At 42.2% G+C, this 27,664-nt stretch overlaps 1 protein-coding gene across 1 annotated transcript; it reads right to left on the bottom strand.

Moving 5' to 3' along the window:
* Positions 1 to 543: 543 nt before the first annotated feature.
* On the bottom strand, positions 544 to 24,347 carry LOC106579821 (macoilin-1). Its single transcript, XM_014160051.3, has 11 exons — positions 24,026 to 24,347; positions 20,165 to 20,306; positions 19,223 to 19,349; positions 13,199 to 13,322; positions 12,433 to 12,611; positions 11,808 to 12,324; positions 6,295 to 6,453; positions 5,024 to 5,206; positions 4,827 to 4,947; positions 2,753 to 2,927; positions 544 to 2,617 (listed from the first exon to the last, which is right to left on the bottom strand). The coding sequence occupies exons 1-11, from the start codon at positions 24,103 to 24,105 to the stop codon at positions 2,415 to 2,417; spliced, it is 2,010 nt and encodes a 669-aa protein (XP_014015526.3). The 5' UTR covers positions 24,106 to 24,347; the 3' UTR covers positions 544 to 2,414.
* Positions 24,348 to 27,664: the final 3,317 nt, after the last annotated feature.

The raw sequence follows: 27,664 nt of genomic DNA, 5'->3' as shown, positions 1-27,664 counted from the left end.
TTGTTTCCATTTACAATTCCGTTATTTAGAAATCGTTGGCCTTGAGGTCATTCTATTTCTAAAAGCCTCTAGTGATTATTTCACTCTGTGGCGCTCAGACAGCCAAAGATGTGGATAGAGAATAGAGGGTTCAGTGACAGAAGAAAACAGGGCAGTGGGTTTAAGTGCTCAGACTGGTCTGGGGATTAAGGTAATCAATATATTAGCCCTGCGACCTCCACCAATTACCATCTTATGTGTCCCAGGCTTGGCTGAACAGCCTATTGCACAGAGGCAGATAGTTTATTAGCTGACTTTAGATTTCATTTTAGAGTGCAACCCCACCCCAAAAACACACTGATGCACATTTAAGATCACCAAACCACACAGCTTAACATGAGTGAGCTAAGGACCAGAGGCTTTGTAAAACTGAAGAGATGGACACTGCCTCCTAGTGGGAGTGAGATGACCATAACATTTAATTGCTCTTTCAGACTTAACTCTACTGCCTGATGATGTTTAAGTATGTCATACAGGACAAGGAAAGGAACTTCCGACTGAACATTTGCAAGAAAATCATTTATTCCTTGTAAACCTCAGTGTTAGAGCCTAGCCGAGGTCAGACTTGGGGAGAAACAAAGCAATGACTGGGCATAATTTAAAAATAAAATAAAAGCTTTTTATACTTTCAACATCAGCTGAAGGACCAATTGACTAAACTAATCTGTACAAAAAGTTTCCATATACAGTAGGTCATAACCACACAAATTACCATTTCAGATGACAGCAAACCACATCAGGCTCAAGTCATTCCTCCCTGCAGGGAATGAAAATGAAGGGTTAAAAAAAAATAAAAAACAATGCCAAAAAGTAGTGAAGAAATTGTTGACTGTTCTTAACGCCCATGGCCCAGGCAGTAGCCAAGACTGTAACATTTACAAAACTTTCAACTAAGTAAACAGTCTACTACAAACAGGTGAGCAGTTTTCCCACCTGCTTGACATACTTCAGACAAGTCAGAGGAGAATGTTTGTCACACACGTCAACCAATGTCTTTGCAATACATTCCTGGATAGCATATTCCTAGAAAACAAGCAATACTTTCTTGGCAAATGGGCTGAAGTTAAGTATTCAGCAATAAAAGAAGCCAGATTTATCATGCAGAATTCAGTGATTTTTTTTTTAACATTCATCATTTCCAGAGCCTCATTTCTTGTATAACATACACACAAAATCCATCAACGGTTTTCCCTTCAACAGTTATTTTTTTATCCGTGCAATTAAGTCAAAACAATAAAAACATAAGTCGGGACAATAGTTAAACGAACAGGAGTTTCCAGTAGAGAGAGATGTTATAGTTGGATGTAGTAGACTCCCATGCTGGGAGCCTGTTTGGAGTAGACTTCGTAGTAACGTGGCCATATCGTCAGAACTGTTCAGCAAGTAGATGGGCTATCTTTTCTGAACCTATGGTTAGGGTCCAGGTTATAATTGTATGTGGTTGGAAAGCCCTGTACCTCAGTCCTTCCGAGCATAGCAGGCTACTGACTCCCACCACTGAGGTCCTGTCTCAAGGCACTGTGATCATGACAATTTGCGAAAGACTATTCTGGGCTTAAAAAGAAGGCGTATCATATATTAACTTCTCTTAATACCACCTTTGCTTAACACTTTTGGAAAGTATTGTAGAAATTAGGGTGATTTTTGGGAATGTAATTTTGCAGATGATACTCAACATTTGAGGTTGTTGAGGATGGTTTACGTTGACAGTGGTTTATCCCTTGTTATTCTAACATCTTGGTACAGCTCTGTTCTCATCCCAGTGATTATCTTCTTCAACTTTGTAAAAAAGGAGACCACACAATCCACTTTCAAACATAATAAAACCAATACCACAAAACCCCAAGAACAGCCAATGGAACGTTCAATTTGGTCTGATATTCACGACTGAAAAATACCATTGACAAAACAGGGCTAGAGTCCATACCAACGTACAGATTGTAACTTCCTACCATAAAAATAAATGGGTATCCGCACTCAGCGATCAGAATTTCCAACATGGAAATAAGGGTAAGCACTCCTGCTAGCAGAGATCCACATCCCAGATTTTAAATGAATAAAACCAACACCAGAATTAACCAAGACCAGAGACCAAGTAATTGGTAACAGGTGGAGTAGAAGGGGGAACTGAAACATCCTACATAAGCCCAATTCTGTAAGGTTTCACTAGACATTTACCAAAATAAAAATTAAAAAAAGAACTGGTTTACATGTGATGTCCCTTAGTTTGTATTTTTTTTAAACTACAATAAATAGTCACAATACAACATCCTTCGGATCTGGCATTGAAAAACAAAATAAGTCAGACCTTCCAAGCAGATCTGGAGGTCAGCTTAAAAAATTGAAAAAAGAGAATGACGGGTTGGAGGGCGCGTTCACTTTTTGAGTGGCTGGTAGATGGAGGCATTTGGGTCCAGGCCGGAGGGACTTGTGTCCATGAAGTTGGAGGAGTAGTGGGGGGCCACGGGAGTCATGTTGCTGCTCTCAGCTGTGTAGGAGATGCTGGGCATGACAGCCATCACCTCAGCTATTTTCTGCTTCAGGTCCTTGATCTCCTGGTCCTTCTGCGGGATCTGACCTGAGACAGACACACACAAAATGTCAGATAAGACATTCATTTCATGCAACCTATTCTACATTAATCACATACAGTAGGAAATAGGTGTGACTGAGGCAGTACTGCAGAGGGGCTAGACCCAAGCTAGACACTGACCTTGTGCGATCTCCAGCTGTCTCTTGGCATCACCCAGTGCTGAGAACAAGTCCAGTTTGATGCGGGTCTCTGCAGACAGGCTGTTCTCCAGGTGCTGGGTCTTTTCCTGCATGGCCGACAGCGCTGACATCAGCACTTCTGTGTCCTTCTCATTCTCCTTGTACTTATGGAGCTCCTGAGAGAGGGGAAGAACACGTCACTATAAGTGACATTGGCTGTGTGCCAGTGTACAGCAGGTGTGAATGAGTCATTTTACAGAGTTACAATTCATAGAAGGAAATCAGGCATTTGAAATAAATTCATTAGGCCACAATCTATGGATTTCACATGACTGGGCAGGGACGCAGCCATGGGTCGGCATAGGTCCACCCACTTGGGAGCCAGGTCCACCCAAATCAGAATGAGTTTTTCCCCATAAAAAAGGGCTTTATTGCAGACAGAAATTCTCCTCAGTATTTCTGGACCAGGACATGTCACACGCTGTCACTATGGAATGCCCTTAGACCTAGTCTTCTTAAATAATTAGGGCTAATATTGGGCTAGAGTCAACATTTTAGCTACCTTAACCTGTTGGGTCTAGGGGGCAGCATTTGCACGTCTGGATAAAAAAAATGTACCCGATTTAATCTGGTTACTAATCCTACCCAGTAACTAGAATATGCATATACTTATTATATATGGATAGAAAACACTCTAAAGTTTCTAAAACTGTTTGAATGGTGTCTGTGAGTATAACAGAACTCATTTGGCAGGCAAAACCCTGAGACATTTTCTGACAGGAAGTGGATACCTGATGTGTTGTATTGACTTTAAACCTATCCCATTGAAAAACACAGGGGCTTAGGAATATTTTGGCACTTCCTATTGCTTCCACTAGATGTCACCAGCCTTTACAAAGTGTTTTGAGTCTTCTGGAGGGAGATCTGACCGAACAAGAGCCATGGAACGATGATGTCCCATTAGACACCTGGCGCGCGAGTTCATGTTGGGTACCCTCGTTCCAATACGTTATAAAAGAGTATGCATTCGTCCACCTTGAATATTATTCATGTTCTGGTTAAAAAAGGCCCTAATGATTTATGCTATACAACGTTTGACATGTTTGAACGAACGGAAATATATTTTTTCCCTCGTTCATGACGAGAAGTCCGGCTGGCTTACATCATGTGCTAACGAGACGGAGATTTTTGGACATAAATGATGAGCTTTTTTGAACAAAACTACATTCGTTATGGACCTGTGATACCTGGAAGTGACATCTGATGAAGAGAATCAAAGGTAATGGATTATTTACATAGTATTTTCGATTTTAGATCTCCCCAACATGACGTCTAGTCTGTATCGCAACGCGTATTTTTCTGGGCGCAGTGCTCAGATTATTGCAAAGTGTGATTTCCCAGTAAGGTTATTTTTAAATCTGGCAAGTTGATTGAGTTCAAGAGATGTAAATCTATAATTCTTTAAATGACAATATAATATTTTACCAATGTTTTCTAATTTTAATTATTTAATTTGTGACGCTGACTTGACTGCCGGTTATTGGAGGGAAACGATTTCCTCAACATCAATGCCATAGTAAAACGCTGTTTTTGGATATAAATATGAACTTGATAGAACTAAAAATGCATGCATTGTCTAACATAATGTCCTAGGAGTGTCATCTGATGGAGATTGTAAAAGGTTAGTGCATCATTTTAGCTGGTTTTATGGTTTTGGTGACCCTGTCTTTAACTTGACAAAAAATTACACACAACTCTTGTAAATGTACTGTCCTAACATACTCTAAATTTATGCTTTCGCCGTAAAACCTTTTTGAAATCGTAAAACGTGGTTAGATTAAGGAGATGTTTATCTTTCAAATGGTGTAAAATAGTTGTATTTTTGAAAAATTTGAATTTTGACATTTATTTGGATTCAAATTTGCCGCTCTTGAAATGCACCTGCTGTTGATGGAGTGCACCACGGGTGGCACGCTAGCGTCCCACCTAGCCCCAAGAGGTTAATTAACCAAACATGTTCTTGACATACTGTTTTCAACAAAACATACCCATCTTAACTGAACAGTGAACCTCACCTGCACGGTCATCTCCAGCTCTCTGAGCTGGTCTTCTTTGAGCTTGATGTCCATGGTTAGTTTCTTACACTCGGTCTCCAGCTCCGTGATCCGCCTCCTCATTGTATCTGTGCACTCCCCCCTGTGGAGCAGACAGAGAACTCAACTAAACGCAGATGTATTTATGAAATAGTTGTGAATATCTCTGGAGCCTATACCTGGATGCTGCTGCTAGTACGACGGCTCTGGCTGCTGTGGCATCCTCCAGCTTCTTGCGTTTCTTCTCATCTGCAAGCTGTTTCTCTGCATTGGCGCGGGCCTCCTGCTCAACCTTCAGCCTCTTTTCCAGCTGGCCCATGGCCTGCTTGTCCTTCTGCTTGGCCTGGATGGTGTTATGGAGTCTGCACACACACACACACACACACACACACAGACCATGCAGCACCATGCTAGCCAGCGAGATTCCATTCCAGTGTGCATGCGCACTCACAGTACTAAAAAGGTAGTCATTTTCATCATGAGTGTAAGTTAACAGTGTGTATTGTGGAGATGGTGAGAGGGCAGGATGGCTGAGTTTGGTAACCAAGTAAACTTTTCAATCATTTCTTTGCACTTTCGTAATCCTTAGCCTAGCATCCTTTGCCTAGCTTTGAGCATAGCCAACAGCACCAGTCTCCACCAACAGACGGAACGACAAACAGGCTCTCATGAGCGGCAATAGGAATCAGCTGGTCATTAGGGGCAGGCTGGGAGGGCCTACATGTCACCTTTAATTGCATCAGATAATTAACTGCCCATAACCACCGAGTTTGTGTCTGTATGTACATGCTAACTACCATATTAGGGTGGTCTTAAGTAATGCTCCTTACCAAGGACACCCAGGAGTCCCCAACTGGTCAGTGATTACTTAATCAGCCAATTAAAGCAGCCAGCTGCACAAGTGCTCTCTCTGCTGCCGTGATATGAAGCCTGCACTGAGAGAAGCAGATAGGATCCATCTGTAAACTTCACTATTATGACCAGTCCTCACGCCAGAATGTTTTAACCCAGAGTTATTTGTATTTCAGACTAGCTCTTGTCCCTAGACAAGCATTTCGACATGGACATTCCAAGCTCAGGCCTGGGTTTTCAAGAATGATAACCTTTAGGTCCGAACTAGGTCCCCTGAGTTTTTCCTGACTACATTACCCCGACTAGGAAAAACCTCACGTGCTATCGGAAGTTCCGAGTGGGAAATTCCACTTCAATGAGCAAGTTGGAAACTTGGTCATTGTGTGTTAACCGAGTTGCAACATTTCACATTTTCAACCAAAAGATGACATCCTTTTTTAACAATTACAAACTTATCAATGTGGATAATGTAGAAGGTTTGACCATATTGTCAAAATTAAGCAAGCTACCTAACTTTTATGAGCAACGCCAGCCTCACTGGTCCCAGCAGGTGATCAGATCCAGTGGTCAATTCCTGACCTTTAACCTGCCCACTCACTTGTTCTGCAGCAGCTCGTTCTCCTGGCGCAGCTGGCCCAGTTCAGAGCGGATGGAGCGCTCAGCGCTGCCAAGGGAGCCGATCTGACTGCGCAGGTCCTGCTCCACCTGTCTGCTGGCCTGAAGGTCTGCCTTCAGCTTCTTCACATCCTGCTCCAGCCTGCAGAGGTAGAGGGGGAAAGGAAAGAAAATGAGGAAGGGATGAATAGAGAAAGATGAGAAAGAAACAATTTGATGAAGATTCAGTGTAGGTTTTGGATCACCCACAATTCCTTTCAAGGCTTTGGTAAAGGTTTATATTGGTTTCATCTGCTCATAAGACGGTTTCAGTAGGGCCATCTTTGTACTCAACTCTTTTCTGTGGAGTGCTGCTGCGTAGTGGTTGTATTTGGCTGTGTCCTAAGTATTACGGCTGTCAAAGCCTCCTGCTGATGGCAGATTCTCCTTCAGCCCTCCATTCTGGCTGTTGGCCTGTCCCTGACAGTTGTTTTCCTTGGTCAATCAGGTCATTGCCAATTGATATTACAAATGGTTGATTAAGCTGTAACCATTTAATTATGTGTGGTTCTGAATTTTGATGAAATGTCTCCTCTTTGCGCTTTAAAATGTACTTACTTTTATGTCATACTAGACACAGCTTGTCTTTACAAGTGTACAAGCAATGCAACACTAACCAGTAAGAAAACACCCTTCAGCCAAAAGTGTATACAGCAAAAACATTTGGACTAAGCCTATAGGCTACTGTCTAGGGCTGGGACGATACCAGTATGGCAATACTTGTTTCCTTGCCACAATACTAACAAAACTGATTTAACTTTTAGGAAAACGGCCCTAATGTCGGAAACAAACATGTTATCCAGTCACATTTATTTTCCAAGCTATAGAACAATATTTTATATACACAGCAGGTTATTGAAGGACCAAAGAGTTAGGTTTGCTTCACGTTTCCATTTTTGCCATGGAAAAAAATATTGCAATACTGTCATGTTACCGTGACAACTTGCCACAAACACCTTCATTCATTTCACTTTCTGCTGATTTCACCAACAACCTTACACCCCCACACTATCACTCACACCACTGTGTCTGTACAGCACCATCACACACCCAGTTGTACAACTACAGAGCCAAAAGGGTCAGACATACACAACTCAAAGTTCTCATTTTCAGCCAGCATAATTTTGTGGCAAACCATAGATTGTAACAGTCAAACTTTCTCACACCCCAGTCCAATGATATCACAGCTGAAACAGCTCTACTTAACGCCTATCTATGTGCAGCATGGTCCGTTTGAGGTCAGGGACTGTGGTATCTGATAAAAGGGAAGCACCCATCATGCACCAGCAAGTTACTGATACTTTGGCCTGAAAATATGAGAACTGTGACATCCAGGCGGGACCTACTCCAGGTTTTTAAATGACCATAGAGTTTACTGCTTCGTATTTCCTTTTTTGCCAAGGGTTTAGGATAAAACGAAACAGAACAGGGCTAAGCACAGGCAAAATCCTAGAAAACCTTGTTCAGTCTGCTTTCCAGAAACTGGGAGGCAAATTCACCTTTCAGCAGGACAATAATCTAAAAAAACTGTGAGCGTGGTACTTAGTAATGTGTTGCATTTGCCCCAAACATAACACTTTGTATTCAGAACAAAAGGTTTAATTGCTTTGCCACATATTTTTGCAGTATTACTTTAGTGCCTTGTTGCAAACAGGATGCATGTTTTGGAGAGAACTTTTACAGAAATGTATCTTTTCACTGTCGATTGGGTTAGTATTGTGGAGTAACTCAAATGTTGAGCCATCCTTAGTTTCCACCTATCACAGCTATTAAACTCTAACTGTTTTAAAGTCATCATTGGCTTCATGGTGAAATACCTGAACTGTGTCCTTCCTCTCCGGAAAATGAGTTAGGAAATCTTTGTAGTGACTGTGTGTATTGAAACGCCATCCAAAGTGTAATGACTAACAACACCATGTTCAAAGGGATATTCAATGTCTGCATTTTTACCCATCTACCAATAGATGCCCTTCTTTGTGAGGCATTGGAAAACCTCCCTGATCTTTGTAGTTGAATCGCACTGTTTGAAATATACTGCTCGACTGAGGGACCTGACAGACAATTGTATGAGTGGGGTACAGAACATAGGTAGTCATTCAAAAAACCATGGTAAACACTATTATTTCACAGAGTCCGTGCAACTTATTGTGTGACCTGTTAAGCAAACGTTTACTACTGAACCCATTTAGGCTTGCCATAACAAAGGGGTTGAATACATTGTCTTAAAACATCTGCTTTCATTTTTAATTAATTGGTCAAAACTTCAAAAAACATCATTCCACTTTGACATTATGGGGTATTGGGTGTAGGCCAGTGACCCCCCCAAAAATCTAAATTTAATCTATTTTAAATTTAGGCTAACACCAATGTGGAAAAGGGGTGTGAATACTTTCTGAAGGCACTGTAACTGATTAATGCTTAATATATGATAATGACAACTTATACTGCCATAAATGCAAGGACAGAAAAATAATGTTTTATGTCACACGATTTTGGACAAATCCGTCAAGACACCAACCATGAGAATGAGTTAAACATAGGCTTTAAATCAACTGGTGAATTGTATTGAATATAGCTATGATCCCCATTATATCTTAATGTAGTGTAAAAAAATGGCAGATCATCATCAATGACTTAACAGCTGTAACAATTTGTCCAGTGTAGGAAATCCTCAATGGTACCCTAGTTTATAGAAAGACCCTTCGATCAAAATCCCAGTCGTGTACATCCCCCCCAAGCAAACACATCGACGGCCCTGAAAGAACTTCATTGGACTCTATGTAAACTGGAAACCACATATCCTGAGGCTGCATTTATTGTAGCTGGGGATTTTAACAAGGCTAATCTGAAAACAAGGCTCCCTAAATTTTATCAGCATATCGATTGTGCTACCAGGGCTAGCAAAACCCTAGATCATTGTTATTCTAACTTCCGCGACGCATATAAGGCCCTCCCCCGCCCTCCCTTCGGAAAAGCTGACCACGACTCCATTTTGTTGCTTCCAGCCTATAGACAGAAACTAAAACAGGAAGCTCCCGCCCTCAGGTCAGTTCAACGCTGGTCCGACCAATCTGATTCCACGCTTCAAGATTGCTTCGATCACGTGGACTGGGATATGTTCCGCATTGCGGCGAACAATAACATTGACGAATACGCTGATTCGGTGTGCGAGTTCATTAACAAGTGCATTGGTGATGTGGTACCCACAGCGTCTATTGGATTGATGGCAGAATTCGAGCAAAACTGAACGCGCGAACCACTGCTTTCAATCAGGGCAAGGTGACCGGAAACATGACCGAATACAAACAGTGTAGCTATTCCCTCCGCAAGGCAATCAAACAAGCTAAGCTTCAGTACAGAGACAAAGTGGAGTTGCAATTCAACGGCTCAGACACGAGAGTTACGTGGCAGGGTCTACAGTCAATCGCGGACTACAAGAGAAAAACCAGCCCCGTCGTGGACCAGGATGCCTTGCACCCAGACAGACTGAACAACTTTTTTGCTCGCTTTGAGGACAATACAGTGCAACTAACACGGCCCGCTACCAAAACCTGCAGACTCTCCTTCACTGTAGCCAACGTGAGTAAAACATTTAAACGTGTTAATCCTCGCAAGGCTGCAGGCCCAGACGGCATCCCCGGCCGCGTCCTCAGAGCATGCGCAGACCAGCTGGCTGGTGTGTTTACAGAAATATGCAATCAATCCTTATCCCAGTCTGCTGTCCCCTCATGCTTCAAGAGGGCCACCATTGTTCCTGTTCCTAAGAAAGCTAAGGTAACTGAGCTAAATGACTACCGCCCTGTAGCACTCACTTCCGTCACCATGAAGTGCTTTGAGAGACTAGTCAAGGACCATATCACCTCCACCCTACCCGACACCCACTCCAATTTGCTTACCGGCCCAATAGGTCCACAGACGACGCAATCGCCGTCACACTGCCCTAACCCATCTGGACAAGAGGAATACCTATGTAAGAATGCTGTTCATCGATTAGAGCTCAGCATTTAACACCATAGTACCCTCCAAACTCATCATTAAGCTCGAGACCCTGGGTCTCAACCCCGCCCTGTGCAACTGGGTCCTGGACTTCCTGACGGGCCACCCCCAGGTGGTGAGGGTAGGTAACAACATCTCCATTCCGCTGATCCTCAACACTGGGTCCCCACAAGGGTGCGTTCTCAGCCCTCTACTGTACTCCCTGTTCACCCACGACTGCGTGGCCATGCACGCCTCCAACTCAATCATCAAGTTTGCAGACGACACTACAGTGGTAGGCTTGATTACCAACAACGACGAGACGGCCTACAGGGTGGAGGTGAGCGCCCTCGGAGTGTGGTGTCAGGAAAATAACCTCACACTCAATGTCAACAAAACAAAAGAGATGATCGTGGACTTCAGGAAACAGCAGAGGGAGCAGCCCCCTATCTACATTGACGGGACAGTAGTGGAGAGGGTGGAGAGTTTTAAGTTCCTCGGCGTACACATCACGGACAAACTGAAATGGTCCACCCACACAGACAGCGTGGTGAAGAAGGCACAGCAGCGCCTCTTCAACCTCAGGAGGCTGAAGAAATGTGGCTTGTCACCAAAAACACTCAAACGTTTACAGATGCACAATCGAGAGCATCCTGTTGGGCTGTATCACCGCCTGGTACGGCAGCTGCTCCGCCCACAACCGTAAGGCTCTCCAGAGGGTAGTGAGGTCTGCACAACGCATCACCAGGGGCAAACTACCTGCCCTCCATGACACCTACACCACTCGATGTCACAGGAAGGCCATAAAGATCAAGGACAGCAACCACCCGAGCCACTGCCTGTTCACACCGCTGTCATCCAGAAGGTGAGGTCAGTACAGGTGCATCAAAGCTGGGACCGAGAGACTGAAAAACAGCTTCTATCTCAAGGCCATCAGACTGCTAAACAGCCATCACTAACATTGAGTGGCTGCTGCCAACATACTAACTCAACGCCACCCACTTTAATAATGGAAAAATTGATGTAATCAATTTATCACAAGCCACTTTATATTATATAATGTTTACTTACTCTACATTACTCATCTCTTATGTATATACTGTTCGCTATACCATCTACTGCATCTTGCCAACTTGATGTAAGGTATCACTAGCCACTTTAAACAATGTCACTTCCTATGTTTTCATACCCTGCATTGCTCATCTCATATGGATATACTGTACTCTATACCATCTACTACATCTTGCCTATGCCCGTCGGCCATCACTCATTTATATATTTTTATGTACATATTCGTATTCATTCCTTTACACTTGTGTGTGTGTATAAGCTAGTTGTTGTGAAATCGTTAGGTTATATTACTTGTTAGATATTACTGCATGGTCGGAACTAGAAGCACAAGCATTTCGCAACACTTGCATTAACACCTGCTAACCATGTGTACGTGACAAATAAATTAGATTTTTAGAAAGACCCTCTTACCGTACGAGCGCCTCAGGCTTGCTTAGGTGATTGTTAGGGATGCAGTTGTCTGTTGGGTCCCGGTGGGAGCCTACTGCTGGACCCTTCCCCGCTGCACACTTCTGCTTCTTCCCCCAGGAAAAGGAGGATGGGGCTGATTGGACACAGCCGTTGGTGGCGCAGTGTCCGCAGGGCAAGGAGTTGACTGCCGCGTTTCCGCTGGAGTTCTTGTAGTTTTTCGAGGAGGAGGATGAGGAGGAGTTCTCCTCCTTCAGCAGCAGGTTCTCTGTGCTGCCCACCAGCTCTGTGGTGAGTCTCTTATTGTTCATATGGTTCTCCATGTACTCAATCTCCTGGAGTTTAGAGTCTACCGATGACGGCAGGATGCTGTTGTGTTGCTTTTTGGCCTCGCGGCCCTCTTTCCCTTTTTCTCTGTACTCCAGCTCCGGCAGCATAGCTGACATTTTTTTACTGGCGGGGGCGCCATTCTGTGAGACTGGGGTGGAGTCCATCTCAGATATCCCTTTAGCTAATGCAGCTGAATGGAAGGTGGAAGTAAGAAAGGAGAGAATGAAAGTGAGATTAAACACATATTTGACCAACATCACTTGGACTGTGTCTGGAGCATCAGTTGAGTGCGTCTCACCTTCCTCTGCCTCCCTTTCCTGTCTCTGGAGCATCTGTTGCTCTGGTGGCAGGGCCTGCAGCAAGAGCTGCATGTAGAACTCGTTCTCCTTCTGCACCACCTCCTGCCTTCTTAAGCGCATCTTATAGCTGACGTAGCTGTTGAATCCAAAGCCCAGCGTCACCACTGGGTAGCCAATGCTACAGAGAAATGGATAGAGTTCAGGGGGGTAAGTAAGTTCAGACAACACATCACCAAGACAAACTGGTTCACAAGTTGAAAAACATAGGTGCTATGAAAAAAGCCTTGAGATGAATATCACTCCAGAAAGTAAAGCTGGAGGAATGACTTGCCCTAATATCCTGCATTACTACATAACTGCTCAATTACAGCACATCATACAGGCTCAAATCTAAATCCACTCAAATGTCTTAAAGAGTATTTAGACTATAAATGTAGGTATTTTCAACCAAACAGTGGTGTATGACCTTACAGAGCTTGGGCAGAAATATTCCTTAAGCCATCTTAGAATATGTATGCTTTTTAATAATGCTACAGACTGAAACCAGCATGCGTGAGTGAGCTTGGGGGATATACAGACATCATTACTTGTATATTATGCTTAACAAGCAGAAATAATATTATTGTCTGAGAGTCACATGGGGCAGAACACTTCCCTCCTTGGCCTGTGGGTCTGAGACGGAATCTTAGTCCATCTTCCTCACAGATCCACACATCTAGCCTAGACAAAGATCCTGCCAGCGCTTGGACAAAACACTTGACTTACCAATGTGAAGCGAATGGGCGACACAAGTCGACATGGAAGTTCTTCAGGTCTTTGAATCTGATGGCTGCCTCTATGTACACAAAGAGTATCCAAAGAGACACTGTGGGGAGACAGACCCCTCTCTCTGTGGAAGAAAAATATAGAAAAGTATTAGAACAGGAAAGACTACTGTTCATAACCACACATCTAAATAAATACAAATTATACATGCAGATTTACTTCCTCTGAACATGAAATCAGACGCTTACAGGGTGGTCAGTACAGCAGCCTCCCTCAGACAAAGAACAAACATCACGACAGCAGCAGAGTAGATCAGCTTGAGTGACGAAATGAGACACACAACCACAAAAGGGCAGCTTTTCAGTAGTGATGGGGGGGGGGGGGGGGGGGGGAATAGCTGTTACATTCTCCAGCAAGAAAATCAAAAAGAACTAACAAAGAGTAACTGAAATCAACCAAAACAGGTGTGGTTTTAGGAGGGGTTCTGAAAGACACTCATGGGGGTGTCCACTGAAAGTTGATTAGCAACAACAACTGCCACCCACCATGAGCGCCCACTAAATTTGCCCAAGAAGGGCAAACAAAATAAAAACCCACTTCAAACAACAACAACAAACAAATAGGGCACAACAACCTAAGGTGTTAACCCTCCACATCTCTCAAGACAACTAGAACACTGGGCCAGCCAAATTCTTTCTGACTAACAAGATGACAAGCCAGCACAGCTGTAAAACATACTGCCTAACGAGGTGACCAATCGATGCGCCCAACATGCAACCTCAAAATATAAATGGAAAAACCAAAGCCTGTAACAATCGCAATATTATTCTTGGACAATAGAGGAAAAAAAATGATCTAGCATGAATTAAACTGAAAGACTGGCTTAACCCTCCTGTTGTGTTCTGGTCAAATTGGACCTATTTACAAGTTCTCTCTGAAAAATGTAGTTCTTTTAATCTGATTGTCATAAGGTTCCATGACTGTCGACACAGGGCATCTGAACACACAAAATACATTTGAATCATTTTCATAACATTTTGGGTGCTTTATTTAAACTTTTCTACACCCGTGGTGTTCCCGGTCAAAAATGACCGGTCATTAGAAATTAATGGGTGAGACTACAATTAGTGTAGAAAAATGGGTTCAGGCACATGCCCATTCATCAGATGGACACACTTCCTCTCCCAGACCCCCCCATGCATGTGTGTTTGAGCGCACACACACACACACACACACATCACTCCCCTTTTTGGCTTCCATGGCAACCCCCGCGGGAACCTTTCCCCAATAGAATCTTTCCCCCATGGGAACCACACCTGTTGGCATTCTCACAAACAATCGCAACATTGTTTCAATAATATATATAACTTTTCTAACAGCTCTGGGATATAAAGCTTTTTTGAGGCCTTGCTCACAATTCATTCTATGGCAGCACAATGACCAAACGATATACTTTATGTGAGGCTCTTGATCATGACTCTGGTGAGGAGGAGAGAGGCCAGGAAACTGACAGTGAAGATGCATTAGAGGAGGAAGTGTCAGAAGTTGAAGACAACACAGAATATGATTCAGACCAAGAGACAACAGACGTGGAACAATCCAGTGATGAGGAAGAAGGCCCTGCTGAGGTTGTTGTTACATTACGGTCAAAGAATGGGAATTTGTCCTGATCTTCATCCCCACCTGAGAGGAGAGGTCGGCTGAAAATGTTATCAGGATGACCCCAGGGCCAACGAGATACGCCATATCCCGGGTTGATTACATAAAATCCTGCAACTATTTAAAAATGTGAAACGGTTTCAAAACAAATGTCCTTGTTAAACTTTGACACAAAGTAGTCTGATAAATAGCACAATATGTTTAATTTGAGTATTTGTTATAGTCAAAATAATCCATACATTATGCTTTTTTTTACTCAAACGAGTTGTATGAGCTCAGGTAACCAAAAAAAACAAAAGATTTCACCTTTGTTTAACCAGGTAGGCCAGTTGAGAACAAGTTCTCATTTACAACTGCGACCTGACCAAGATAAAATAAAGCAGTGCGACAAACAACAGAGTTACACATGGAACAAACAAACATACAGTCAATAATACAATAGAAAGTCTATATACAGTGTGTGCAAATGAGGTAAGATTATGGAGTTAAGGCAATAAATAGGCCACAGTGGCGAAATAATTACAACTTAGCAATTAAACACTGGAGTGATAGATGTGCAGAAGATGAATGTGCAAGTAGAGGTACTGGGGTGCAAAGGAGCAAAAAATAAATAAATAACAATATGGGGATGAGGTAGTTGGATGGGCTATTTACAGATGGGCTATGTACAGGTGCAATGATCTGTAAGCTGCTCTGATAGCTGATGCTTAAAGTTAGTGAGGGAGATAGGAGTCTCCAGCTTCAGTGATTTTTGCAGTTCGTTCCAGTCATTGTCAGCAGAGAACTGGAAGGAAAGGCAGCCAAAGGAGGAATTGGCTTTGGGGGTGACCAGTGAGATTTACCTGCTGGAGGGCGTGCTACATGTAGATGCTGCTATTGTGACCAGTGAGCTGAGATAAGGCAGGGCTTTAACTAGCAAAGACTTATAGATGACCTGGAGCCAGTGGGTTTGGCGACGAATATGAAGCGAGGGCCAGCCAACGAGAGCATACAGGTCGCTGTGGTGGGTAGTATATGTGGCTTTGGTGACAAAACGGATGGCACTGTGATAAACTGCATCCAATTTGCTGAGTAGGGTATTAGAGGCTACTTTGTAAATGACATCGCCGAAGTCAAGGATCGGTAGGATAGTCAGTTTTACGAGGGTGTGTTTGGCAGCATGAGTGAAGGATGCTTTGTTGTAAAATAGGAAGCCGATTCTAGATGTAATTTTGGATTGGAGATGCTTAATGTGAGTCTGAAAGGAGAGTTTACAGTCTAACCAGACACCTAGGTATTTGTAGTTGTCCACATATTTTAAGTCAGAACTGTCCAGAGTAGTGACACTATGCGGGTGGGCAGGTGAGGGCATTGATCGGTTGAAGAGCATGCATTTAGTTTTACTTGCATTTAAGAGCAGTTGGAGGCCACGGAAGGAGAGTTGTATGGCATTGAAGCTCGTCTGGAGGTTATTTAACAGTGTCCAAAGAAGGGTCAGAAGTATACAGAATGGTGTCGTCTGCGTAGAGGTGGATCAGAGAGTCACCAGCCGCAAGAGTGACATCATTGATGTATACAGAGAAAATAGTCGGCCTGAGAATTTAACCCTGTAGCACCCCCGTAGAGACTGCCAGAGGTCCGGACAACAGGCCTTCCAATTTGACACACTGAACTCTATCTGAGAAGTAGTTGGTGAACCAGGCGAGGCAGTCATTTGAGAAACCAAGGCTGTTGAGTCTGCCGATAAGAATGCGGTGATTGACAGAGTCGAAAGCCTTGGCCAGGTCGATGAATACAACTGCACAGTATTGTCAATGAGGCCTAAAGGCCATGAATAGCAAATAGAAGTTCAAAACTTGTAATGTTCACAAGAACTTAAGTTGATAATAAGATCTTACACAACATTAGGTGATAATATATGTATTATTATGGATTTATAATGGGGTGGTCATTTTGGACCGGGAACACAAAATTCAATTACAGGAAACGAACACAACAGGAGGGTTAATAAGCCAAGTCATACCAAATGGAGACAATAGAATATGTGGGCTTCTATAACAATAAGACACCAGAGTGTCCACTATAGACTTCAGCTATTGGCCCAGATCATCCACAGTTTTTAAATGTTATTCTGACCGGACATTTTGCGCTGCTTTGGTGAGACTCTTATCTCTGTCTACATTGTTCTCTTGCTTTGTGTAAATATAACATTTATTGAAATGAGCTATAGCAAATAGGAATAAAGGCAATTACTCAGAATGTCAACCACGCACTGCCCTGCTCTGCGTTGGCTGAACCAATTCTGATTGGAGTAATTGTTTGATAGTGATTTTTTTACTTATCCCATTAGGACAATTGAAATCTATATTCTGGTTGTCCGCCAATTTTTTTTTTTTTTTTTACTTGTCCTGGACAAGCATTAATGTCAAAGCCTGATGGTGTGGTGTATGCAGCAGGCGTTTGGGGTCTTTGCTCTACTGTGCCATTTGGTCTCATCAGGAGTTAAATTTGACACCAAAGCCCAACATGTCCTGGTCAACAGGGGCTACTGCTAAATCGCACTGACACCTGTTAGACATCCACGCTCGCTTACTGACATTGCACGGGATTCTGAGAAGTAAGCCGGCTCGTTGTAAACATAACACGCGGCATGGGAACGTGGAATAAGTCCGGTAACGCATGCTTCACACCCATTGCAGAGAGAAACACACACCGGTGTGTGTTCAGAGGATACTAGGAGAGCTTGTCAGTGTAGGTAACTCAAGTTGAGTGTATTCTGAAAGTATTCAGACCCATAAACTTTTTCCACATTTTGTTACGTTTCAGCCTTACTCTAAAATGGATTAAATAGTTATTTTTCCTCAATCTACACACAATACACCATTATGACAAATCAAAAACAGGTTGACATTTTTGCACATTTATACAATTAAAAAAAGTGAAATTAAATTTACATAAGTATTCAGACCCTTTACTCAGTACTTTGTTAAAGCACCTTTGACAGCCTTGAGTCTTCTTGGGTATGACGCTACAAGCTTGGCACACCTGTATTTGGAGAGTTACTCCCATTCTCTGCAGATCCTCTCAAGCTTGGTCAGGTCTCTCCAGAGATGTTCAATCAGGTTCAAGTCTGGGCTCTGGCTGGGTCAATCAAGGACATGCAGAGACTTCTCCTGAAGCCACTCCTGCGTTGTCTTGGCTATGTGCTTAGGGTCGTTGTCCTGTTGGAAGGTGAAACTTTGCCTCAGTCCGATGTCCTGAGCGCTCTGGAGCAAGTTCTCATCAAGGATCTCTCTGTACTTTGCTACGTTCATCTTTCCCTTGATCTTGACTAATCTCCCAGTCCCTGCTGCTGAAAAACATCCCCACAGCATGATACTGCCACCACCATGCTTCACCGTAGGAATGGTGCCAGGTTTCCTCCAGACTGACGCCTGGCATTCAGGCCCATCTTGGTTCTCATGGTCAGAGTCCTTTAGATGCCTTTTGGCAAACTCCAAGCGGGCTGTCATGTGCCTTTTGCTGAGGAGTGGCTTCCATCTGGCCACTCTACCATAAAGGCCTGATTGGTAGAGTGCTGCAGAGATGGTTGTCCTTCTGGAAGGTTCTCCCATCTTCACAGAGGAACTCTGGAACTCTGTCAGAGTGACCATCGGGTTCTTGGTCACCTCCCTGACTAGGGCCCTTTCCCCCGATTGTTCAATTTGGCCAGGCAGCCAGCTCTAAGTAGAGTCTTGGTAGTTCCAAACTTCTTCCATTTAAGAATGATGGAGGCCACTGTGTTCTTGGGGACCTTCAACGCTGCAGAAATGTTTTTGTCCCCTTCCCCAGATCTGTGCTTCGACACAATCCTGTCGTCTCAGAGCTCTAAGGACAATTCCTTCGACCTCATGGCTTGGTTTTTGCTCTGACATGCACTGTAAACTGTGGGACCTTCTATAGACAGGTGTGTGCCTTTCCAAATCATGCCCAATCAATTGAATTTACCGCAGGTGAACTCCAAGTTGTAGAAACATCTCAATGGAAAGAGGATGCACCTGAGCTCAATTTCGAGTCTCAGAGCAAAGGGTCTGAATACGTTATGTAAATAAGGTATTTATTGATTTTTGTATATACATTTTCAAATAAAATGTAGAAAAGGGAAGGGGTCTGAATACTTTCCGAATGCACTGTATGTGCTCTGTGTGTACTATAGCTGGTGCCTCACTCCAGGAAATAGTATTGTGAGATTTGATCCTGTGAACCTCCTGTCACTAGTCCCATTTCTTTACAGCTAGGCTTAAATAGTTCAATACAGTGATCATAGTCTTTATACCCACACACTAATTCACTGTAATCGTTAAGTTGTTTCCCCTCATTAAAAGGCAGGTGAATAAGAAGGCTTACCTGTGTGCCACACGTACTGCACCCACACGTAGGTACTGGCAGCGAAGAACAGCCATTGTACTGGGATGAAGAGCAGGCATATGGTGTCAGAGGTAAACGCCACACACACAAAGAACACTGAGAATGCCTGGAAGAGAGGAGATGTGAGGGGGGTAAGTAGGAGATCTGCCAAAAAGCAGAAAAACACATTTCTACCAACAATGAGATGTGGGTCACATATTATCCACATCAACAAGTATTGCTTGATGATTAAATCACAAGTTAAATACAACAAATCTGCAAAAGACATCAAAGCCTCCACTTAAATTGACTATGCTACTTTTTTTTTTACAATATTCAAGTCCGAAAAAAAAGTCAGCCGAGCCCTCCCTCTAGAATGAACAACATGCATCTTCTAGTGATCTATTGATAGGACAGGCGCCTGTCAGTCAAAGTGAGCGATGACAGGGAAACACTGCTGGTTTGACAGTCTGCTGTCTCTCTCGCCTCCCGGTACCTGGGTGTTTTGTACTCTGTGGTTGCAGTCAAATTTCTTTCCACGGAGGGAGAGAGAATGACGCTCCATCGTCTTTGTGAGTCAATTTGCACGTCCCATATAAAATGTGGTAATGATGAGTGAAATCCCCTTAGCCTATTGTTTTCTGGCACATTCATTAATTTTCTTTCACTTGTTTCATATGTAGCCACGAAGTTCTGGCGTATAGGCTTACTGTGATTTCATTGACAAACTGCAAGCTTTTTCTACTTTGCTAGCTACTCCATGTGCTTGTGGAAAACACTGATTTGAGGAGCAGGAAAACCAAGGCAGCGCTAGAGAAGAGCTTAGGCTAGATGTTGTTCTCCAGAAGCTCCATAGGCCTGCTCTTTAAACCACAAATCTAATTAACCTTTTATTTAACTAAATAAAATAAAGATCAGTCAGGCCCACCCAGAGTCACTCACCAGCCCCTGGTATCTGAAGGAGTCGTACACGCTTCTGATGAAGAGCCAGAAAGGCCACAGGTACTCAAATCTGAACTCGAGCACAAAGTCTGCCAACAGCACCAGAGCCCACACCACAAGGAACTTCAGGTACAGGAAGGTACTGGATGAGAGAGAGAGAAGAGACACATTCATGAGTTTGTGTCCAACACCACAACCATTTTTCAATAAGACTGGATTGTGTCAAGGTGTGGGCTTTAAAAAGCACCTGATCAAAAACTCAAGGATTAGCTACTCCACCTCTAGCCTATTCCCAGACGTCAACTACCTTACACGCCTACTGATGGTATTTTCTGGCTGGGGGAGTTTTGCTAAGAGCCCCGACACACATTCTGAACATTAAGATGCAGTGCTTGTGGTACGGTTTCAAAAAAATTATGAACATATCTTGCATATCAGCAATTACTACACACCTTTATGCTGTTAGTATTCAAGGCTTGACATTCAGGTAAATTTGCCGGTGGCACACCAGCCCAGTACAAAGACAAAACTAGTGGCCAAAATGAGAAAATTACTGGTCAGGGCCAAGATCAAAGGAAAGCAAGTAATGCACGCAGAATTTCAATCATGGGTGATTTCATGTGTCATTTGCAGTCTGGGAAAGTACCTATAACCAACCATACAATCTGATATTTAAACTGATTTTTGTTTAGAAACATTTTATAAAACCATCTCAATGATAACAATAGCCTTAACATATGAAACCATTTCAAATGTAATATTCCCCTCCAGAAATGAGCCCAATAACATTCATGAAAAGTAAAATGTTTAGGTTGTGTACATGCTTCATATTGTAGGCATGTGTGCTATTTTAGCATTAAGCATCATCAACTGTATCCTGATGAAGCATCGTGGCTAGACTGGCTACATGGCTGAAGCATGGGGTTGCTCATCTCCATTGTTTACCCCAATGGTTGAATCATAATCTAGAGCAGACTCTAAATATTCGCTTGTTGCTTGTTTAATCTCCTAAATAAAAACTCCCAACTAGCCTAATAAAAATGTTTTTACTGTTTATAAATAGTGTAATTGTGTGAATATAGGTCTACCATTTATGCACTCCAATGGCCATGAGGCGCTTCAGCGGTAACTTTTGTTTTTGTCATGCCAGGGTTTATAAGAACACATTTATATCCATGGAGAGCAGGAGTTGCACACTCTTGACAGCTGATAGCTCATTAACAGATTTGGGAATTAATCTGTTTTTTAAACAATTATATAGACTTCAGAATAGCATTATTACAATAACAAATGATGATGTGTAAATAATTGTCATGTCTTGACAAGCAAGCAGTTACACTGAACAAAAATATAAACAACTTGTACCATGTTTCATGAGCTGGTATAAGATCCTAGAAATGTTCCATATGCACAAAAAGTGTATTTCTCTTAGATTTTGTGCACAAATTTGTTTACATCCTTGTTAGTGAGCATTTCTGCTTTGTCAAGATGATCCATCCACCTGACAGGTGTGGCATATCAAGAAGCTGATTAAACAGAAGTATTGTTACATAGGTACACCTTGTGCTGGGGACAATAAAAGGCCACGAAAATGTGCAGTTCTCTCACACAACGCCACAGATGTCTCAAGTTGAAGGCGCATGCAATTGGCATACTGACTGCAGGAATGTCCATCAGAGCTGTTGCCAGAGAATAGAATGTTCAACGTAATTTTCGAGAATTATGCAGTTTACACGCATCCAACCGTGGGTGAAACTAACTGCTGACAACCCTACGGAGAAGGGCTTGAGAGCTATTCCACCTCAACAGATGACTAGCTGCAGGTGTCACATGGAGAGGTGCTTGTTGTCACTGGTAGAAACAGGGCAGATGCATGCAGACTAAGCTTTTTTATGTAACTAGTGTAGGCCTAAATTATAATTTGTAGCCTATAATTTAAGACACGGGAATTGACAGTAAGAAGCTTTTAAATTTAGGTAGATAGTCTTATTTAGATGCACGTTGACATTTCTGCTGGCTGAATTACAATGAGTGTTCAATTCTGAATGACAGAGTGCAATAAAGGCAAAGTTTATTTGACCAACTGAGTTTGCAAATAAGCTGGAAGAGGGGTGGTTTACTGCTACAAATATCCCTTTCATATGCAGACCAAAATCACTAACTTACAATACCTGCATTTTTATACCTGCTTTTTGTATATTTGAAAGGAGTACGGGGTAGAACATGGAAAAATAAGCCACCTAAAGTCCTTGTCATGATTCTTGCATTTTCACAGACCCTGTAACCAAAATACAGGTATCGGGTCAGTGGTTCTCTGCATTCTTTGCAGGTAAATTCATTAACACTTACATTGTTTAACACAGGAGTGTCAAACTCATTTGTCCGTGTCTATGGATTTTTGTTTTTTCCCTTTCAATTAAGACCTAGACAACCAGTTGAGGGGTGATCCTTAATAATTAGTGACCTTAATTCATCAATCAAGTACAAGGGTGGAGGGAAAACCCACTAACACGGTGGGTTTAACACCTCCCTAATTTGAATTGCAAACACCACCCTAGTGAACTAAACTCCACGGTGAAGGAAGTTTCTGATGGACTTCAACTGAATGGAAACCAGACTGTGAAATCTAGCTCCGATTACATTGATTCGCCCAAGGTCAATATTTCAAGAAATTTAAATCATGAAAACTCCTACCTTGTACCTATGTTTGTCCTCTGTTGCGTGGCTTTTTTTTCTCCAATAAACGTTCAAATACAACTACCGAAATTATTTGACTCGTGACAAAATTAGGGAAATTAGAAGGGGGGGAAGTTTTTGGCAAGGCCATTTTCTTTCCAATCCCCCTCCCCCTTCTAATTTCCTTAATTTTGTCAGGAGTCAAATAATTTCAGAAGTTGTATTTGATTTAACTCCGACAAGGTTAATTGACCCACAGTCCCACATGGTGACAAAGATATCAGTGACGTGCAAATGAGCGATAGAAAAACCGATCGCGCAAACTTCACCATTCCGAATTAAAATATTATTTTTTTGTGCGGGCGCCCGTGCCGCCCCCGGCAAGATGCCACCCTGAGCGGCTGCACACGTAGCCTATACCTAAATCCGCCGCTGGTTGTATTTGATTAACGTCTATTGAAAACGTATGGATTTCAGCAAACAAAGGCACGCAACAAGAGGACAAACATAGGTGGGCGTTTCATGATATATTTTTTAAGTATTGATCCAATCGGAGCTAACTCATTCCAAAGCCTGGCCTCTGATCCACTCAGTTGGTGAAGTTCATAAAACTTCCTTCACCATGGAGTTTAGTTCGTTAACACCCCCCACCCTTCCCAATATGCCAGTTTCCCACTGATGTATAAAATGGTTATACCTGCAAATAAGGTGCTGTTTGAAAAGGGGCATCAACATTTACTTTTTTATACGTAACATTATAACAGCCCCTGTCTGAAATGGGTATAACTTCCATACACCAGCTAGGGGGCTGTCTTAGTAGGGTGAATTTAGCCAGCTACTGCAGACAATATGGGATACATAATTAATCGAGATGCCTAATTGAAGCAGGGGTGTTAAAGACAGTCCCAGGATATGGCTTGGGGCCTATCAATGGGTTGTAACCTAACGTTGCTCCAAAGATAATGTACACCTCTCCAGTTAGCTATGCTAATCTGTCCACAAATATACTAGTTACCTACTTGATATCTAGCTAATTTCACTTGACTGAGTGTCAGTGTGACATTTTGCATTAGGAGAGACATATTAGCTAGCTAACTAGATACTCGCACACAACCCAGCCATGCAATGAAGGAGTCTTAAAACCCCCCTTACGGACGTGAGAACCCATCGCTTGGCTTCATATACCTGCCGTATATGCCCTCGGTGATTCGGTTCCGTTTTAACGGCCTTCGGAGTTTGCTGCAGTCCGCATTGCGCCGCTTCATCCTCCTCTCCTTCGCTTTAGCTTTTGAATTTCTACTGTAATCTTATCCAGTTTTCTTGCATGGGAAGACAAAGACAATGAATTAAGTCCCTGTGAAATATCGCTGTAATTATTTTTCTACTGGAAACATAAATAAATAAAACTCTCTTTAAGAACCTCCTCTTTTCTTTCAGCGCAAGCTTGCGTTATAATTTACAGACGATTTATCCAATCACTTTATTTGCCATCGCCTCTTATTTTGATTGATGCAAAGATGAGCCATTTATATTGCTCGTGTCCACCAAAACCGAGCGAACAAGGAGGGGCGGTGTTCGAGAGGCTCAAACCTGTAATGTATCAAGGGTAACTTGTGACTGACTGACCGATCTACAAATAATGAGTAGTTATTTATAATAAAATGTTTCTTGTAGATCAGTCAGTCGGCCGTCGCCTGTATTGTCGGCTGCAACGTCGAACAAGCCCAGGGAGTTCTATTAACCTGAGCAGTTGTACATGTGTGTCTGTAACAACATTTAACGTGAGCAACAATAGTGGAATTGGCATGAAAACATGCCACAATTGTACTAGGTAATGCTAAACCAGGTTGGAATGTTATTATATAAATTCAACAAAAGATAATTAGTTGGAATCGCATTGTGGATGTATTTGAATTCAAAAATGCATTGGGGGCATGTGTACAGCCTGACCTATGGATGGGGTATCAGCCTACTCAGTGACACCCACAGAACACAATTCTAAGGACTTTATACACATATTAGCATCATAGTTCTTATTGCAGGATTTTGACTCAGGGGAATCACCATCCCAGTCTATTGTGTGTATTGAGCATTCAAAGTGCACTGTACAGCCTAACCAATGCATTGTGCACCAGTGGCGGTCGGGGAGACGTTTATTACAGCATATTGGATGACTCATTCATATTCCATTCACCCAGTTCAATATAACAGCGATAGGTTTAGGCTACTACATGATACTCAAATTTTCACTATACCAATCATGAAGTTGCTACAACCTAGCCTACAACGTTACAACGTGGGTGCACACAGGTCGAAAGAAAATGTTGAGGTGACAGACAGTGACACATTACATTTCACCTTGCACACTCTTGCCTGCATCTAGCTGATCTAGGGTGTAATCATTAGTCCAACAGTGGCAAAAGAGAGTTTATATTGGACAGATTCAGGTATGTTTATCCCCGTTCCGTTTGCTTCCATTTAAGAAACGTTTTTAAACAGAATCGACGGAATGAATGAACCCCTGATCACGAGTAATTACAGTATTCCTTCTCACATCTATGTGCTCTCCTCCTCTCACCTTTTCCCTTCATTTGTGACTTCAATATTTGAGGCGAAAAAACCTTTCCAAGCCAAACCATATCAAAACCGCTACACACAGCCTACATCATTGTCACCATATTAGCTAAAGTGATGTCATAGTCAAAATAACTAATAGAACTAATGCGTTAGTAAACCCGCTAGAATCATGAAGTAACGTTACAGTGTAAGCAGTTTAGCACTTATACTGGTGGGCCATGTTGGCAATAAATTAGTAAAACCAAAAGCCTACCTTGACTTGGAAGAGTTCCAGTGTTGTGTTGGATAGTCATAGCCAGCTATCTAACATAGCATTCCTCTGTTTGAGCAGGGTATTTGAGTTGGCAAAACTAGCTAGCTGCATTTGCTAGCTAAGTAAGTGAAAAAAATAATTTCTCTTTCAAACCTTCTCTTGCTTCTCCTTCATTTTGGAAGTAATGAATTTGTTAAACTGTTCAACTATTGTCTTTCTTTTTGAGTCAACTACTCACCACATGTTATGCACTGCAGTGCTAGCTAGCTGTAGCATATGCTTTCAGTACTATATTCATTCTCTGATCCTTTGATTGGGTGGACAACATGTCAGTTAATGCTGCAAGACTCTGATAGGTTGGAGGACGTCCTCCGAAAGTTGGCATAATTATTGTGTAAATCTATGGAAGGGGTGAGAACCATGCACATCCTAGGCGTTGTATTGAAGTCAGTGTACCCAGAGGAGGACAGAAGCTAACCATCCTCCGGCTACACCATGGTGCTACCCTACAGAGTGCTGTTGGGGCTACTGTAGACCTTCATTGCAAAACAGTGTGTTTTAATAAATGATTTAGTGACGTGAATATAGTTAGTATAGTGTTATCTAAAAAAATATATCATTTTTAGATAAAAAAAATCAAAACATTTTTATGAAATTCACTGAGGAGGATGGTCCTCCTCTGCGGAGCCTTCACTGTTGTGCACCCATGAAATGGTGTATCAGCCTACTCAGTGACATCCAGAGAACACAAATATGTAGAGTTTAAACAAACATTAGTGTTTTAACTCTTATTGCAGGACTTTGACTGAGGAAATCACCATCCCAGTCAGTATATCAAATAAAAATATATAAACTCAAATGTTATTTGTCATATGCTTTGTAAACAACAGGTGTGGACTAACAGTGAAATGCTTACTTAAGGGCCCTTCCCAACAATGCAGAGAGAAAGAAAATAGAGAAATATTAGAAAAGTCAAACATGTAATAATAGATACACAATGAGTAACGATAACTTGGTTATATACAAGGGGTAGATGTACAGGGGTACGAGGTAATTGAGGTGCCTTCAGAAAGTATTCACACCCCTTGACTTTTTTCACATTTTGTTGTGTTACAGCCTGAATTTAAAATATATTACATTTATGTTTTTGTCACTGGCCTACACACAATACCCCATATGTCAAAGTTAAATTATGCTTTAAAAATGAATTACAAATGAAAAGTTGAAATGTCTTGAGTCAATAAGTATTCAACCTCTTTGTTATGGCAAGCCTAAATAAGTTCAGGAGTAAAAATGTGCTGAACAAGTCACAAAATAAGTTGCATGGACTCGCTCTCTGTGCAATAATAGTGTTTAACATAATTTTTTAATGACCAGCTCATATCTCTACCCCACACATACAATTATCTGTAAGGTCCCTCAGTTGAGCAGTGAATGTAAAACACAGATTCAACCACAAAGACCAGGGAGGTTTTCCAATGCCTTGCAAATAAGGGCATCTATTGGTAGATGGGTAAAAAAAAAAGCAGACATTGAATATCCCTTTGAGCATGGTGAAGTTAGTCATTACACTGTGGATGGTGTAACAATACATCCTGTCACTACAAAGATACAGGCGTCCTTCCTAACTCAGTTGCCGGAGAGTAAGAAAACTGCTCGGGGAGTTCACCACCAGAAAGACTCACAGCTGTAATCGTTGCCAAAGGTTATTATAACATGAATTGACTCAGGGGTGTGAATAGTTATGTAAATTAGATATTTATATATTTCATTTAAAATGCATTTGCAAACATTTCTAAGAACATGTTTTAATTTTGTCATTATGGGGTTTTGTGTGTAGCTGGGTGAGAAATAAAATCTGTTTAATCCATTTCGAATTCAGGCTGTAACAACAAAATGTGGAATAAGTCTAGGGGTATGACTACTTTCTGAAGGCACTGTATGTATAAAGTGACGGACAGTAAACAGTAGCAGCAGCGTATATGATGAGTCAA

Source organism: Salmo salar, chromosome 01, assembly GCF_965601325.2.
Source record: "Salmo salar chromosome 01, fSalSal1, whole genome shotgun sequence".
NCBI classification, from domain to species: domain Eukaryota; kingdom Metazoa; phylum Chordata; class Actinopteri; order Salmoniformes; family Salmonidae; genus Salmo; species Salmo salar.
This window is presented reverse-complemented; position numbering and strand designations above follow the sequence as displayed.